The sequence below is a fragment of the Silurus aristotelis genome (assembly GCF_946808225.1).
Source record: "Silurus aristotelis genome assembly, chromosome: 2".
Lineage (NCBI taxonomy): Eukaryota > Metazoa > Chordata > Actinopteri > Siluriformes > Siluridae > Silurus > Silurus aristotelis.
In genome coordinates, this window is record NC_139575.1 from 29,463,349 (window position 1) to 29,478,997 (window position 15,649).

The 15,649-nt window shown below is 36.7% G+C and overlaps 1 protein-coding gene across 1 annotated transcript in view; it reads right to left on the minus strand.

Annotated features, from left to right (window-relative positions):
* Positions 1 to 329: 329 nt before the first annotated feature.
* The window catches only part of chmp4ba (charged multivesicular body protein 4Ba), a 32,587-nt gene continuing 17,267 nt past the window's right edge, over positions 330 to 15,649 (minus strand). The window contains exons 2-5 of the mRNA XM_083534576.1: positions 9,327 to 9,504; positions 4,886 to 5,000; positions 4,657 to 4,783; positions 330 to 784 (exon numbers count right to left, since the gene is read on the minus strand). Of these exons, the coding sequence (XP_083390702.1) occupies positions 717 to 784; positions 4,657 to 4,783; positions 4,886 to 5,000; positions 9,327 to 9,504 (488 nt within the window). The 3' untranslated portion in view covers positions 330 to 716. The remainder of the gene's footprint in view (positions 785 to 4,656; positions 4,784 to 4,885; positions 5,001 to 9,326; positions 9,505 to 15,649) is intronic.

Genomic DNA, 15,649 nt, shown 5'->3' on the forward strand with positions numbered 1-15,649 from the left:
CATTAATAATGTTATGCCTGGTTGGCGTACATGTTCTACTGCAGTATTATATTACATGTAGCCATACAGCATATTTCATGTGTGAATGTACTGTGAAATAAAAAGAAACATCATAAAATCTAGACAAAACAAACAAACCAAAAAATTTAAAGGGGGGCTACTAGTTTCTCTCTGCTTGGTTATCAAATCATTCTTGAGCTTCTCTGACTTTAAACATTATATAAACATGCCGTCTCACTGCAGTAGAGGAATATTTTCTTATGTGAACAATATTTATAAAAAAACAAACAAACAAAAAAAAAAACATTAACTACCCCCAGCAGTCCACAACCCCTAAAGCCTAACCTTTATTAACCACCATTACATCACTGTATTATCTCTACAAGAAAGAAAAATCAGTATAATTCAATACATTTTAACAGAAACAAATCCAATAAGTTAATGAAAACATACAAATGTGTTTTCATCCTGTACAAATCAGTCTGCCTCATTACAGACACAGTCTTCAAGTTGCTACAAGCTCTTCACTATGTGCACATACTGGACAAACCAGTACATTATCATGCTTGATAACTTGTGATGAAATTCTATAAAGTGTGGCAGGATGTATTTGGAATAGTAGTATTTTATATAGTTCTTTATATTCATTAGTCCAAATAACTTTGCACTAAACCACCAACTGTTTGTGTGTATGATTTTTTTTAAACAGCAGCCGGTTAATTGGCGGCCCAAGCCTCCAGGTCTTTCATGTCATCATCCTCCTCCTCTTCTCTTTTCTTTCCTGCTATAAGAACACATTTAAAACACGTTATTTGCTTTGTAGAAACTACACTGCAATTAGGTGAGTAGAACTGGGTTGTGAAACTGTTAGTATGATAGTATGTTTTCTGCACTATTATGACACCATTATGACTCTGGACTTGCACAGCACAGTGTCACTTTATATCACACCGTACTGCACATGGACACTTTAGACAATCACAATCACTTTCATTTGTATTGTCAATATCTGCCATACCGCTTCATTCATTCATATATATATATATATATATATATATATATATATATATATATATATATATATACATACATACATACATACATACATACACACACACTTCTATATTTTATACTTATTTATCTACTTCATTTAATTTTTTTCTATTTTATATATATATATATATATATATATATATATATATATATATATATATATACACAAATATAAAAAAGTTATATCCTTCAGTTCTATTCCTTTGAATGCTGGATAGTCATATAAAGCATTTCACTGCATGTCGTACTATGTATGTATGTGTATGTAATGAATAAAATTTTAATTTTGATTTAGATTTTTTTAAATACACTGTATGGACAAATGATTTGGGACACCTGACTTTTATTTGTACTTTTCCCCTAAACTTTTAGCACAAAATATATATTTGGATGTGGTAGCATTACATTGTCTATTCACTTCAACTAGGAAACCCATGTGTTTGTGCATTGGCTGCCTTGTTTGGTAAAAAGCGCTGTGGTTAACCATACTGAACACCTTTGGGGTCAACTGGATTGCTGACTGAACCCCAGGCTTTACCCTACATCAGCAGCTGAATTTACTAAAGCCCTTATGACTAATTAATCAGAAATTTCCACCAATGGAACATATTCCCAAAACAGGAGAGATGAAACAAAAACTCTGTTCTGAAGTTTTGAAGGTATGTAAGCACCCAAATAGTATTTTATCTTTTTCTTCAGGCTAGGGTGCAGAAATTTAAAAGCCAATAATGCCACACTTGCGGTCAGTTATTATATCTGAAAAGGTTGGCCACTTTGATGAGTAAACACGTTAGATAAAATTTTGTTAAATGAAATGATTCTATAATTTAAATTTTATTTATTTTTTTTAATTATTGTTCCATATTGTAATTTCAGAATACATAGACATTAAACTGTGTACTTAAAATAAAATAAAAAAACCCTGCAAAAGTTGTTTTAAAATGTTTGACTGGTAGTGATATCTTTCCAAGTTATTGGCTCTTAGTTGTAAAGTCGTCAATCGTTAGAGAATTATAATAATTAGCAGTTCTTCTTTCAGCTGCTCCCATTAGGGGTCGCCACAGCGAAACCATCCTTCTCAATAACTCTCTGTCCTCTACATCTGCCTCTTTCAAACCAACTACCTGCATGTCTTCCCTTGCCACAGCCATAAACCTCTTCCTTAGCCTTCCACTTTTCCTCCTTCCTGGTGGCGCCATACTCGGCAGTCTCCTACCAATATACACCATTTCCCTCCTCTGCACGTTTCCAATCCATCTCAAATCGAGCTTCTCTCACTTTGTCCCCAAAACGTCCTACATGCACAGTCCCTCTAATAAATTCGTTTCTAATCCTGTCCATCCTCGTCACTACCAATGAAAACCTCAACATCTTCAGCTCTGCTACCTCCAGCTCCACCTCCTGTCTTTTAGTCAATGCCACTGTCTCTAAACCATACAACATCTCAACGTCTCACCACTGTCCTATAAACTTTCCCTTTCAATCTTGCAGATACCCCTCTATCACAAATCACTACTGCTATCACTCTTCACCCACTCCACCCTGCCTGCACTCTTTTCTTCACTTCTCTAACACATTTTCCATTACTTGGCACTGTTGATCCCAGGTGCTTATTCCTGCAACCGCACCACTCCACTCTCTCTTATTCACACACATGTACAACTGACATTCATTCCCTTTCTTTCCAGCACCTATCTCCACTTCTCCAGGCTCTTCTCCACCTGTTCCCTATTCTCTGAACAAATAACTATCATCCGCAAACATCATAGTCCATAGAGACTCTTGTCTGACCTCGTCCATCAACCCATCAATCACCACTGCAAAAAGGAAAGGGCTCAGAGCTAATCCTTGATGCAGTCCAACCTCCACATTGAACCAGTCTGTTGTTCCTACTGCACACTTTACTGCTGTCACACTGTCCTCATACATGTTCTGCACCACCCTCACATATTTCTCTGCCACATCTGACTTACTAATACAATACCACAACTCCTATCTTGGCACCCTGTCGTACGCTTTCTCTAAATCCACAAACACAATGCAACTCCTTCTGACCTTCTCTATACTTCTCCATAAACATTCTCTAAGAAAATAATGCGTCTGTGGTGCTCTTCCTTGGCATGAACCAATACTGTTGCTCACAGATGGTCACCTCTTCTCTCAGCCTGGATTCCACTACTCTTTTCCATAACTTCATGTTGTGACTGATCAATTTTATTCCCTGTAGTTACTGCAGGTCTGCACATCTCCCTTATTCTTAGAAATCAGGACCAACACACACCTTCTCCATTCTAGAGGTATCCTCTCACCTTCCAAAATTTTGTTGAACAATCTGGTTAAAAACTCCACTGCCATCTCTCCTAAACATCTCTATGCTTCTACCAGTATGTCATCTGGCCAACCGACTTTCCACTATTCATCCTCTTAATCGCTGCTCCCACTTGCTCCTTACTAATCCATTCCTCTTCCTGCTACGCTATCTCCACTTCATCCAACCTTCTCTCTTATTTTTCTTATTCATCAGCTGCTCCCTCAATCTTCTCAACACACTCTCCTCATTAGTCAACACATTTCCATCTCCATCCTTTATTGCTCTAACTAGCGGCACATACTTCCGAGCTCGGGTTCCTCTGCCTGGCCGTATAAATCCTTTACTCCTTTCTTAGTGTCCAACTTTCTATACAGCTCCTAATATGCCTTTTCTTTAGCTTTTGCCACATCCCTCTTTACCTTCGGCAGCATCTCCTTGTACTCCTGCCTACTTTTCTCATCACTCTGTCAATCCCAATTCTGTTTCATCAACCTCTTTCTCCTTATGCTTTCCTGCACTTCCTAATTCCACCACCATGTCTCTTTGTCTTTCTTTCTATTTCCAGATGTCACACCAAGTACCCTTCTAGCAGTCTCCCTTATCACTTCTGCAGTAGTTGCCCAATCATCCAGCACATCTTCACCACCTCCAAGCCCCTGTCTGACCTCTTCCCTGAAAATTACACTAGTCTTCCTCCTTCAGTTTCCACCATCTTATTCTTCTTTTAGTCATCTCTCTCCTCCTCTACACCTCCAACACCATCCTACAGCCCACCATCTGATGTTGTCTGGCTTCACTGTCCCCTGCCAACATCTTTTAGTCTCCAATCTCTTTTAGGTTGCATCTCCTGCATAGATCATAGTCCACCTGTGTGCACCTTCTTCCACTCTTATATGTCGGTACAATGGCTCAGGACCACAGGCTGCATGAACAGTTTTAAACACCTGTTACTATACAGCTCAATGGAACAATGGAACGGCAATGAACGGACAATCAGTGCCACCTAGATCATGCCATCTCAGTGAGTTTTTTCTTACCACTGTCGCCACTGACTTGCTCATCAGTGATAAACAATTATAAGGAACAAACCTATAGGCAATAAACTTACACATTTTTATACAACCTTATAACCGATTTATCTGTGTAAAACTGCTTTGTGACAATGCCCAATTGACTTGAATACTGCTGCTTAATAAGGAATGGTTAGAATGATGATATACTAATATTTTCAACCAGCTTTAAAATTAAACAAAAGATTTTAAACATCAATATAAAATTTGAGTAAAAACTACCTGGTCTAGAAGGTAGGGATGTGGAAGGTACATTTGGCAGCAGTACATTCTCTGTGTCCCTAATCTCCAGCAGGTTCTTATCTAGCTCTTCCTGCTCCAGCTCCTCCAATTCAGCCAGCAGTTCATCCTAGACCGATAACAAAGTTAGAACTAACAACAACAAATACCTTAAAGCTCATCTCAATTAAACATGACAGCAAAAAGTATGCAAAATTTGTCTTGTTCTTACCTCATCAAAATCCTCACTAAACCCAACAGGCTTTGAAATTGCATCAGAGATTTCTTGTGCCAACTCCTGCTGCTCTGTGATATCCTGCATGAGATCGTCAACTTTGTCTATGTCCCTAAGGGACAAAAAAACACACCACAGTTTTTAATAACAGGCATAATTTTATTTTAATATTAGTATTTCTGTCAGAAGCCGAAGGCTTTCCTTGTCCATTCAAGTTGATTACACAAGTGTGAATTAGCTCCAAGTCTGTTACAATAATGAAAAACCTACACAATCTGACCAACTGCATATTATATTTTAATTTATAAATAAACAATATATACATATATACACACACACATACATACTCAGCTCTGGAAATAAAATAAGAGACCACTGCAATTCATCCTAAATCTCTCTGAGTATGACAAGAATTCCATGCCAGTCTTTAATTTCTACTTAAGCACATTCTGCTTATATATATATATATATATATATATATATATATATATATAAAACACTGCTGTAATCAACACTCTGCAATGTGACCAATTGGATGGTAAAAAAGTACTAGAAGTCTTTGAAAGGTAATTTTAAATTAAAAAATATCCACTGAACATGCCAAAAAAAAAGAAAGGTTTTGTGTGAAGAAAAAAAGGTTTAATCCTAGCTTTACTGGCACAAGGATTCAGTGAGCATCAAGTTGCTTCCATCCTTCATTTTTTAAAGATGGCAGTTCACAAAAACAAGATCAAGCAACAGACACTACGAAAAACAAAGCTACAGCCTGGAAGAGGCTGAAAACGGGTCAGTAACAAGTAAAATGACCTCAAACTTATTCGAATGTCAATCAAGAACCGTAGGCTGACCTCAAGTCACCTTCAACAACAGTGGCAGACTGGGGTGAAGTGCACGGCAAGAACAGTTCAAAACTGGCTTCTACAAGCAAGGCTGAAATCTTGTAACTGAAAAAAGCCCTCCATCAGTAAAAAGCAAAGAGCCAGGCTAAAGTTTGCAAAAGATCACAGGAATTAGACCTTAGCGGACTGGAGTAAGGTAAATTTTTTCGTATGAGTCCAATTTTCAGCTTTGCCTGACACCCGTTGTGTTCTGGTTAGACCTGTAGAGGCTTAAAACCCAGTGTCTTACACCAACTGTAAAAATATGGAGGCAGGTCAGTGGTGATCTGGGGGTGCTTCAGCAAAGCTGGAATTGAACAGATTTGTCTTCGTCTTTGTTATGGGCACATGAATCAAGCCAAGTTCAGGGTTGTTCTATTAGAACTTTGCTTCCTTCTGCTAAGACAATGTTCCCCAACTCAGAGGATTGGATTTTCCAACAGGACAATGCACCATGCCATACAGCCAGAGCATTTGGAATCTGGATAGAGGATCACCAGATCAAGACCCTGTCATGGCCAGCCCAATCTCCAGATTTGAACCCTATTGAAAAACTCTGGAATGTCATCAAGAGTAAGATGGATGGTCACAAACCATCAAGAAAAGCTGAGCTGTTTGCTTTTTAGCAAAATGAGTGGCATAACGTTACCAACAGCAATGTGAAAAACTGGTGGAGAGCATGCAAAAACACATGAAAGCTGTAACTGCAAATCAGGGTTATTCCACCAAATACTGATTTCTTAATGTTATTTAGACAAAGCATTAACACAATTTAGCATTTTGTTGAAGTTGAGTTAATTAAAGCTCTGCAAATACTGCATAACCTTGGGTTAATTTGATGTGTGGTCATTTTCTTTAAATGTACACTCTAAATAACAATAGTTACAGTGAGGAAAATAAGTATTTGAACACCCTGCTATTTTGCAAGTTCTCCCACTTAGAAATCATGGAGGGGTCTGAAATTGTTATCGTAGGTGCATGTCCACTGTGAGAGACATAATCTAAAAAAAAAATCCAGAAATCACAATATATGATTTTGTAACTATTTATTTGTATGATACAGCTGCAAATAAGTATTTGAACACCTGAAAAAGGCAATGTTAATATTTAGTACAGTAGCCTTTGTTTGCAATTACAGAGGTCAAACGCTTCCTGTAGGTTTTCACCAGGTTTTCACACACTGCAGGAGGGATTTTTGCCCACTCCTCCACACAGATCTTCTCTAGATCAGTCAGGTTTCTGTCCTGTCACTGTGAAACACTGACTTTGAGCTCCCTCCAAAGATTTTCTATTGGGTTTAGGTCTGGAGACTGGCTAGGCCATGCCAGAACCTTGATATGCTTTTTACAGAGCCACTCCTTGGTTATCCTGGCTGTGTGCTTCGGGTCATTGTCATGTTGGAAGACCCAGCCTCGACCCATCTTCAATGCTCTAACTGAGGGAAGGAGGTTCTTCCCCAAAATCTCGCAATACATGGCCCCGGTCATCCTCTCCTTAACAGTGCAGTGCACTGTCCCATTTGCAGAAAAACACCCCCAAAGCATGATGCTACCACCCCCCATGCTTCACAGTAGGGATGGTGTTCTTGGGATGGTACTCCTCATTCTTCTTCCTCCAAACACGTTTAGTGGAATTATGACCCAAAAGTTCTATTTTGGTCTCATCTGACCACATGACTTTCTCCCATGACTCCTCTGGATCATCCAAATGGTCATTGGCAAACTTAAGACATGCCTGGACATGTGCTGGTTTAAGCAGGGGAACCTTCCGTGCCATGCATGATTTCAAACCATGACGTCTTAGTGTATTACCAACAGTAACCTTGAAAACGGTGGTCCCAGCTCTTTTCAGGTCATTGACCAGCTCCTCCCGTGTAGTTCTGGGCTGATTTCTCACCTTTCATAGGATCATTGAGACCCCACGACGTGGGATCTTGCATGGAGCCCCAGTCTGAGGGAGATTGACAGTCATGTTTAGCTTCTTCCATTTTCTAATGATTGCTCCAACAGTGGACCTTTTTTCACCAAGCTGCTTGGCAATTTCCCCGTAGCCCTTTCCAGCCTTGTGGAGGTGTACAATTTTGTCTCTAGTGTCTTTGGACAGCTCTTTGGTCTTGGCCATGTTAGTAGTTGGATTCTTACTGATTGTGTGGGGTGGACAGGTGTCTTTATGCAGCTAACGACCTCAAACAGGTGCATCTAATTTAGGATAATAAATGTAGTGGAGGTGGACATTTTAAAGGCAGACTAACAGGTCTTTGAGGGTCAGAATTCTAGCTGATAGACAGGTGTTCAAATACTTATTTGCACCTGTATCATACAAATAAATAGTTTAAAAATGATATATTGTGATTTCTGGATTTTTTTTTTTAGATTATGACTCTCACAGTGGACATGCACAATTTCAGACCCCTCCATGATTTCTAAGTGGGAGAACTTGCAAAATAGCAGGGTGTTCAAATACTTATTTTCCTCACTGTATATTTTGAATTTAGGAGAAACATTGTCAGCAGTTCACAAAATTAAAATTAAACAAAACTGTTCATCTCACCAATGCATGTACCTGTAAGAAAAAAACATAAGAAACTGATTATTTTGCAGTGGTCTCTTTCTTTTCCCCCCAGAGCTGTATATATTATATATATGGGGCGTAACGATAAATAAAATTCACAGTTCGGATAAATTTCTCTATAGTTAGGGGGAAGAAAACATAAAATTGCTTGTCGTGTTTTATTCATGCAGTTTATTTTTATATATATTTATATATAACAAGGATGTGTGAGGCTTGTTTTTTCCTTTCAGGGACTGCTCGTCATCTGTTTTATAATCTGTCGATGTATATATTTATTTTGGTCTTTATAATCTTAGAAGTTCTCATTTAAATTTTTATATATATATATATATATATATATATATATATATATATATATATATATATATATATATATATATATATATATATATATATATCCATCCAGTTACAAGAGCATCTTAGAGGACAGGTGGGAAGACCAGTAGGAAATCCAATTATTGTCAAAGCTGTTTATTTAGAGGTCAGTGCTCTGTGCAGACCACTTATGTTCTTTTAACCGTGGCAAATAAAGTCTTTATAGGACCTTGCTGTGTGCATAAAGGGCACCGCTAGAATAGGCCCTTTAGTTTCAGGAAGGCTACAGCATACAAAGACATCCTATTCAAATGTGTGGATCAATTTAAAGAAGAACCACATCTTTGTGTGATGATGATAAGGTGGTCAAAAACACAATACAATGTACATTAACATAACATAGATTATATGACAATATTTGAAAGTGCTCATTAGTGCTGGTTATCTTTTTCAGTCACAATGTTCATCCAATATAAGATATAAATATATATAAGAACAGGGTTCTAATTTATTATAACAATATCATATAAAGTAGATTTGGTCCTGTATTTGTTTCACTATGTATATCAGAAAATGCACCTCAACAAAGATGGAAACCTAACAGGTACGAGAATGCTGTAATACAATTTACAAAGTAAAATTTAAAACAGAACAGTAGAAGGTCAATCACGCACATGTTATCATGAGCAGCTTTCATGGCCTTAGCAGCAAAGCCCATATTCTTGATGACCTCAGTGTTAGTGTTGGCATTCTCCAGCGCCTCCCTCTGGAACTCAATGGTGGACAACGTTCCATCAATTTGAGCCAACTGCTTCTCATATCTCTTCTTCCGCTTCAATGCTTGTAGTGCAGCTGTTTTAAACAAAAGAGCGCAACTGTTAGCATTACAGTTAAGGTACCTCTCTGTGTGGCACCTGAATGAGGCAGTTTCATTCTAGTATATTTTTTACGCTAAATCAAAACACGTCATAATGCTACTTTGAATAGACCATTATCCATTCAGTTAGATGTGCAGAAATGGAATGTAATGCTTAATGGTGCTACTCACATCAGGTTTAATGCTTGGGTATTTTGACAAAACAACAATAAAAACAGGACAGTCTAATAGGCTTGAGTGACCATGTAAACTGTCAAAGTTGCCACCACTGTCACTACACTGAAGAACAACAGCCAAATATACACAATGCATGTGTGTATATATTAGGCAATTACAGCCTCATTCAAAATGGTTACAAGCAAGCTAACGTCAGCATTGTGTTTTTGATTAATATTAATTACCGGTTAGCAAAAAATAAATAAGATCTAGAATTAGCACAACATATGGTAAGAGTAATGTAAATACTGGCCACAAGGCTGGCAGCCAACTACTAAAAGTAAACTGAATCAATAAAATCTAGTGCAAAATCTATAGGTAAAGTATTTTAATTTTTTTTAAAAGTTGCATTCAATAGAATATTATATAGAATATAATACTGTTTATAAAAAAAAAAAAAAAACAGAGAAAAACAGGGTAGACCTACATTTGAAAAGTGTATAGCACTAAGACAAGCTGGTGGTTATGGGGTGTGTTTCTAGGCCACTGAACAAATCAATTAAAAAATTTGAACACGTTTTTGGTGTATGGAATCAGTCACAGGAATGAATCACCACCAATTACCCATCTTTTACTCAGCAACAGCTTCACTGAAAGAAACTAAAAGCATACATTTTACAGATTTCTCACTGCCTTTTTACACAAACCTTTTGTTTAAATCTAAAAAACACAGATTTATATATTAAGTGGCAATACCTTATTTTAATGAATACATATTGGAGGGTAATTAAAGTCTTTTTCATAGATCAATAAAATTACAATTAGGTACTTCAATAAACAGTATAAATGATTTACAATTTATGTATGGCTTATAATTCAGTATCTTCTGTGTGAAACTGACTAATAAATATATAAATTCTAAAAAATTATTAACTGCAATATGCAAAAAACTAAACATGAAACGTTTTCAGTGACCACCAGGACCTAGTGAAAGAAACTGACAGAACTGGTGGAGCTTGCAACATACACCGACACACAGAAAATGATCGCAACCTTGAAAAAAGTTGTCAGTTAGCGATGGACCCTTTTTAGTAAAAGTACCCCCTAAATGATATGCCTGTAAACAACCAAATAAAGGTTAAACAATAAATTGCTAAAGAAGGGGGAAAAAAATCAAGAAGCCATAATGGGCTAGACCTCCACCATATTTCAATGCTGTAGCAGGATCTTAAGAAAGTTGTGCATAAATAAATGGCCTTAAATATTAATAAACTTAATATTATAAAAAAAGTGGTGCAAACCCTATATATATATAAAATATTATATATGTACTTTTTCTTTGCACAATAGATTTCCAATTATATATTAACAAGTCTTCGTGAATAAAGTTACATTGATAGTGCATAATCTGTTTAACAGCCTTATTTTGGTTTTATTAAACAAATAAGAATTTTAATGTGTTCTAATGTCTTCCTTAAAACAAACTTTACCTATTAAGCTATTCACATAGAATTTAAACAGTTGAGCAAATCAATGATGCTTAAACACACACAACTACACAAATACAAACAAACAGAGAGAGGGAGTGTAAGAGATAGTAAAAAGTTTTCTCCAGTCAGCTTACTCAGCTTCCATTCTTGTCACAAGCAGCTGCTTATAGTTACATATACCAAGTATCACTAAAGACCAACTATGTCCAAGGATTCACACTATTCACAATGACTTACAAATGTTGCCAACTTCCTCTACTTTGTGTACTGCCATTGTTTTCGATGGTCATTTAAAAAAAAAAATAAGGATGGGACAACAAAAGGATGAAATTGTTTATATGATTATTTATAGATTTATTTGCAAATAAATAATTTGCAGGTCACTGCATTGTTTTTATTTACACATTATACAGCATCCCACCTTTTTTTTGTAATTGGGGTTGTATGAAGAAGGGGCCCCAGGAGACCCCATGAGAGGCAAAGATTTCAAAGACTTTTTACATATGCGCTAACAGAACTGTCACAATATCTCACTATGTGAGGAAGACTCCAAAACATTGGACCAACCAATGACGAAGCAGACCTGACTGCAGCTATTAATTGTATGAGTGGTGAGAAAGCGCAGAGCCCCTTTGGTCTGCCTATAGACATATATAAAATCTTCTACAACAAACTGATAACTCCAATGATTGATATGTTAAATGAAATGAAATGCAGAAGATAATTGCTAGTCTTAGCTAGTAGACATGATAAATATTTGCCATCATTGATTAGACCTGATAAAAACGGCTTTGTAAAAGGTAGACAAGCTTTCAAAATATACACCATATGTTAAAGGTCATACACTTATTTGAAAAAATAAAAAATAATAATAATAAAATAAAAAAAAGAGGCCCCTGATACTTCTTTACTCTCCCTAGATGCCGAAAAGATTAAAAAATGTTATATTCAAACCTGACGGCAGACATTGACTAATAAGATAATCTTTAAATCATTTAACTTTCTCGAGGCACACGCCAGGGATGCCCCCATCACTGCTCCTTTGTACATTGGCTATTAAACATTTAGTTAGTGCAGTACAAACAAATAAATATATATCAGAGATTACAATAAATGGTTTTGAAAATAAATGAGCTTTATATGCTGATTACATTATATTATTCCTATCTAATTTATGTACATCCATACCATGTTTATTGAGTCTAAATAAAACATTTGGATCTTTTTCAGGGTATAAAATAAATAAATCCAAATCTATGATTTTATTTCTTAAAGAATCTGAATGTCTTACACCCAGATAACAGAAGATGAGTGGCATATTATCTGACTAAAGGCCCAAACCCAGACAATTAATACGAGGTTTAAACTTCTGCAATATAAGTGGATTATGAGAGTATACATTACTCTGGAATTACTACACAAATTTAACCCCAACATTCCTAACCAATGTATAAATTGCAATCTAGAGATAGGAATTACAGGTGCATCTCAATAAATTAGAAATTTGTGGAAAAGTTTATTTCAGTAATTCAATTCAAATTGTGAAAATCATTAAATAATTTCAATGCCTTCAAGTCTTTGGTTCTTTAAATTGTGATGAGTTTGGCTCACATTTAACAAAAACCTACCAATTCACAATTCATCTTAACAAATTATAGTACACTTCAGAAATGTTCATGTTCATGTACAGTATATGTACATAAGACTTGGTAGGGGCTCCTTTTACTTGAATTACTGCCTCAATTTGGCTTGGAATAGAGGTGATCAGTCTGTGGCACTGCTGACGTGGTATGGAAGCCCAGGTTTCTTTGACAGTGGCATTCAGCTCATCTGCATTTTTTGATCTCTTGTTTCTAAATTCCCTCTTGACAATACCCAATAGATTCTCTATGGTGTTCAGGTCTTGTGAATTTGATGGCCAGTCAAGCACAACACCACCATGGTCGTTTAACCAACTTTTGGTGATTGTGTCAGTGTGGGCAGGTGCCAAATCCTGCTGGAAAATTAAATCAGCATCTTCAAAAAGCTTGAAGGAGAAGGAATCATGAAGTGCTTTAAAATTTCTTAATAAAAGTATGCAGTGACTTTTCAAAAAACACAGTGGACCAACACCAGCAGATAACATTGCACCCAAATCATAACAGCCTGTGGAAACTTAACACTGGACTTCAAGTAACTTGGGCTATGAGCTTCTCCACCCTATCTCCAGACGCTAGGACCTTGGTTTCCAAATGAAATACAATTTCTCTCATCTGAAAAGAGGACTTTGGACCACTGGGCAACAGTCCAGTTCTTCTTCTCTTTAGCCAAGGTACGACGCCTCTGACATTGTCTGTGGTTCAGTAGTGGCTTAACAAGAGGTATATGACAACTGTAGCCAAATTCCTTGACACATCTGTGTGTGGTGGCTCTTGGTGCCTTGACCCCAGCCTCAGTCCATTTCTTTTGAAGTTCACCCAGATTCTTGAAACGATTTTGCTTGACAAGCCTCTCAAAGCTGCGGTTCTCTCAGTTAGTTGTGCACCTATTTCTTTCACGTCACTCAACTTTCTGTTAACATGCTGGGATACAGCACTCTATGAACAGTGAGCTTCTTTGGCAATGAATGTTTGTGTATTACCCTCCTTGTGAAGGGTGTCAATGATGGTCTTCTGGAAAACTGTCAGATCAGCAGTCTTACCAATCATTGTGTAGCCTAGTAAACCAAACTGAGAGACAATTTTAAAGGCTCAGGAAACCTTCGCTGGTGTTTTGAGTTAATTAGCTGATAGGCATGTCACCATATTCAAATTTTTTGAGGAAGTAGATCGGTAGGTTTTTGTTAAATGTGAGCCAAAAATCATCACAATTGAAAGAACCAAAGACTTAAACTTCTTCAATCTGTGTGCATTGAAATAATTTAATACGAGTTTCACAATTTATGTTGAATTACTAAAATAAATTAACTTTTCTATGACATTCTAATTTATTGAGATGCACCTGTAATATATCTCTTTATAGGGTTTTTGAAGGTAGCCAATCCAAATCTAATTTCTGCATTAATTGACCTAACATATAACACCTTAGGACAGTGGTCCCCAACTGCGTGGGTCAATTGGTACTGGGCTGCACAAAAAGAATACATAACTTACATTATTTCCGTTTTATTTATTATCTGATTCTAAACGATGTTTTATTTAGAAAAATTACCGGATTCTCTCCACCACATCTGTCTATGACTCTTGATGCAGGTCATAATGCCTCGGTCATTTCATGTCTTAATTTCATTAAACTGGTCCGTTGCGCAAAAAAGGTTGGGGACCGCTGCCTTAGGATATTAATGTGCCATTGTTTTGTATCTATGTGCTTCGTATGTATATTTGAATTTATTTTAAGTTGTAATCTTGTGTACCAGTGTAGAATTTTTCATTGCTCAAAGCACATTTGTACGTCGCTCTGGATAAGGGCGTCTGCCAAATGCCGCAAATGTAAATGTATGTATATGTACATATATTTATATTACATTTTTATTGTGACCATTTCCTTTTTTCTTTTCTTATTATAATTCTCTTTTTATGTAAAAGTTCCAAAATTAATAAAAGACTGTGTTGGTGGGGGAAAAAAACCTCTAAGAACAGTGGTTGTGTCCATTCTAGATTCAGTAGGGGTTAAACAGAACGTAAAAAGAGATGGTATCAAAAAGGTTTCGATACAAGCACTGTTTACAAAAAAGTTCTTAATTTATCTATATTTACACACGATCACCTTCATAATAGTCCCTTTGCACAGCAATGCAGTGCTCCCAGCGTGTCCTGGAAGTCTTCTTTTCAAAGAGTCTCAAGCATCTTCTGAATTCTTGCTGGATCTCCAAAGTGGAGTTGAAAATGGCAACCTTTGTGCTGGATCTTCATCTTCAAGAATAGAGCCAAGTCCGCAGAAGCCAAATCCGGCGAGCAGGGTGGGTGCGAAAGTGAGATCATGTGGACTGTTCTCCGACGATCATCATGCACAAGTTGATGTTCTTCCACTCTTGGAACATGCATGACATTTAAAACATCTCAAGTGAGTCGAATTGAATTGAATTGAATTGAATAACACTTTTAGTCTGGAAACATTTTGATACCACCTTGTGGGACCCACTCATAACAACTGCCACACTCTGGATCTTATACAAACTTTCAGAATAAATGTAGAAAATCTAGTCACACTTGCTCAGTCTAAAGCTATGTCAAATCATTACATCATAACATTTAAAATGTGCTTAGTCCACTTTATATACAGTGAGGAACTTACTGGAAATCATGGAGGGGTCTGAAATTGTCATCGTAGGTGCATGTTCACTGTGAGAGACAATCTAAAAAAGAAAATCCAGAAATCACAATATATGATTTTTAAACTATTTATTTGTATGATACAGCTCCAAATAAGTATTTGAACACCTGTCCATCAGCTAGAATTCTGACCCTCAAAGACCTGTTAGTCTGCCTTTAAAATG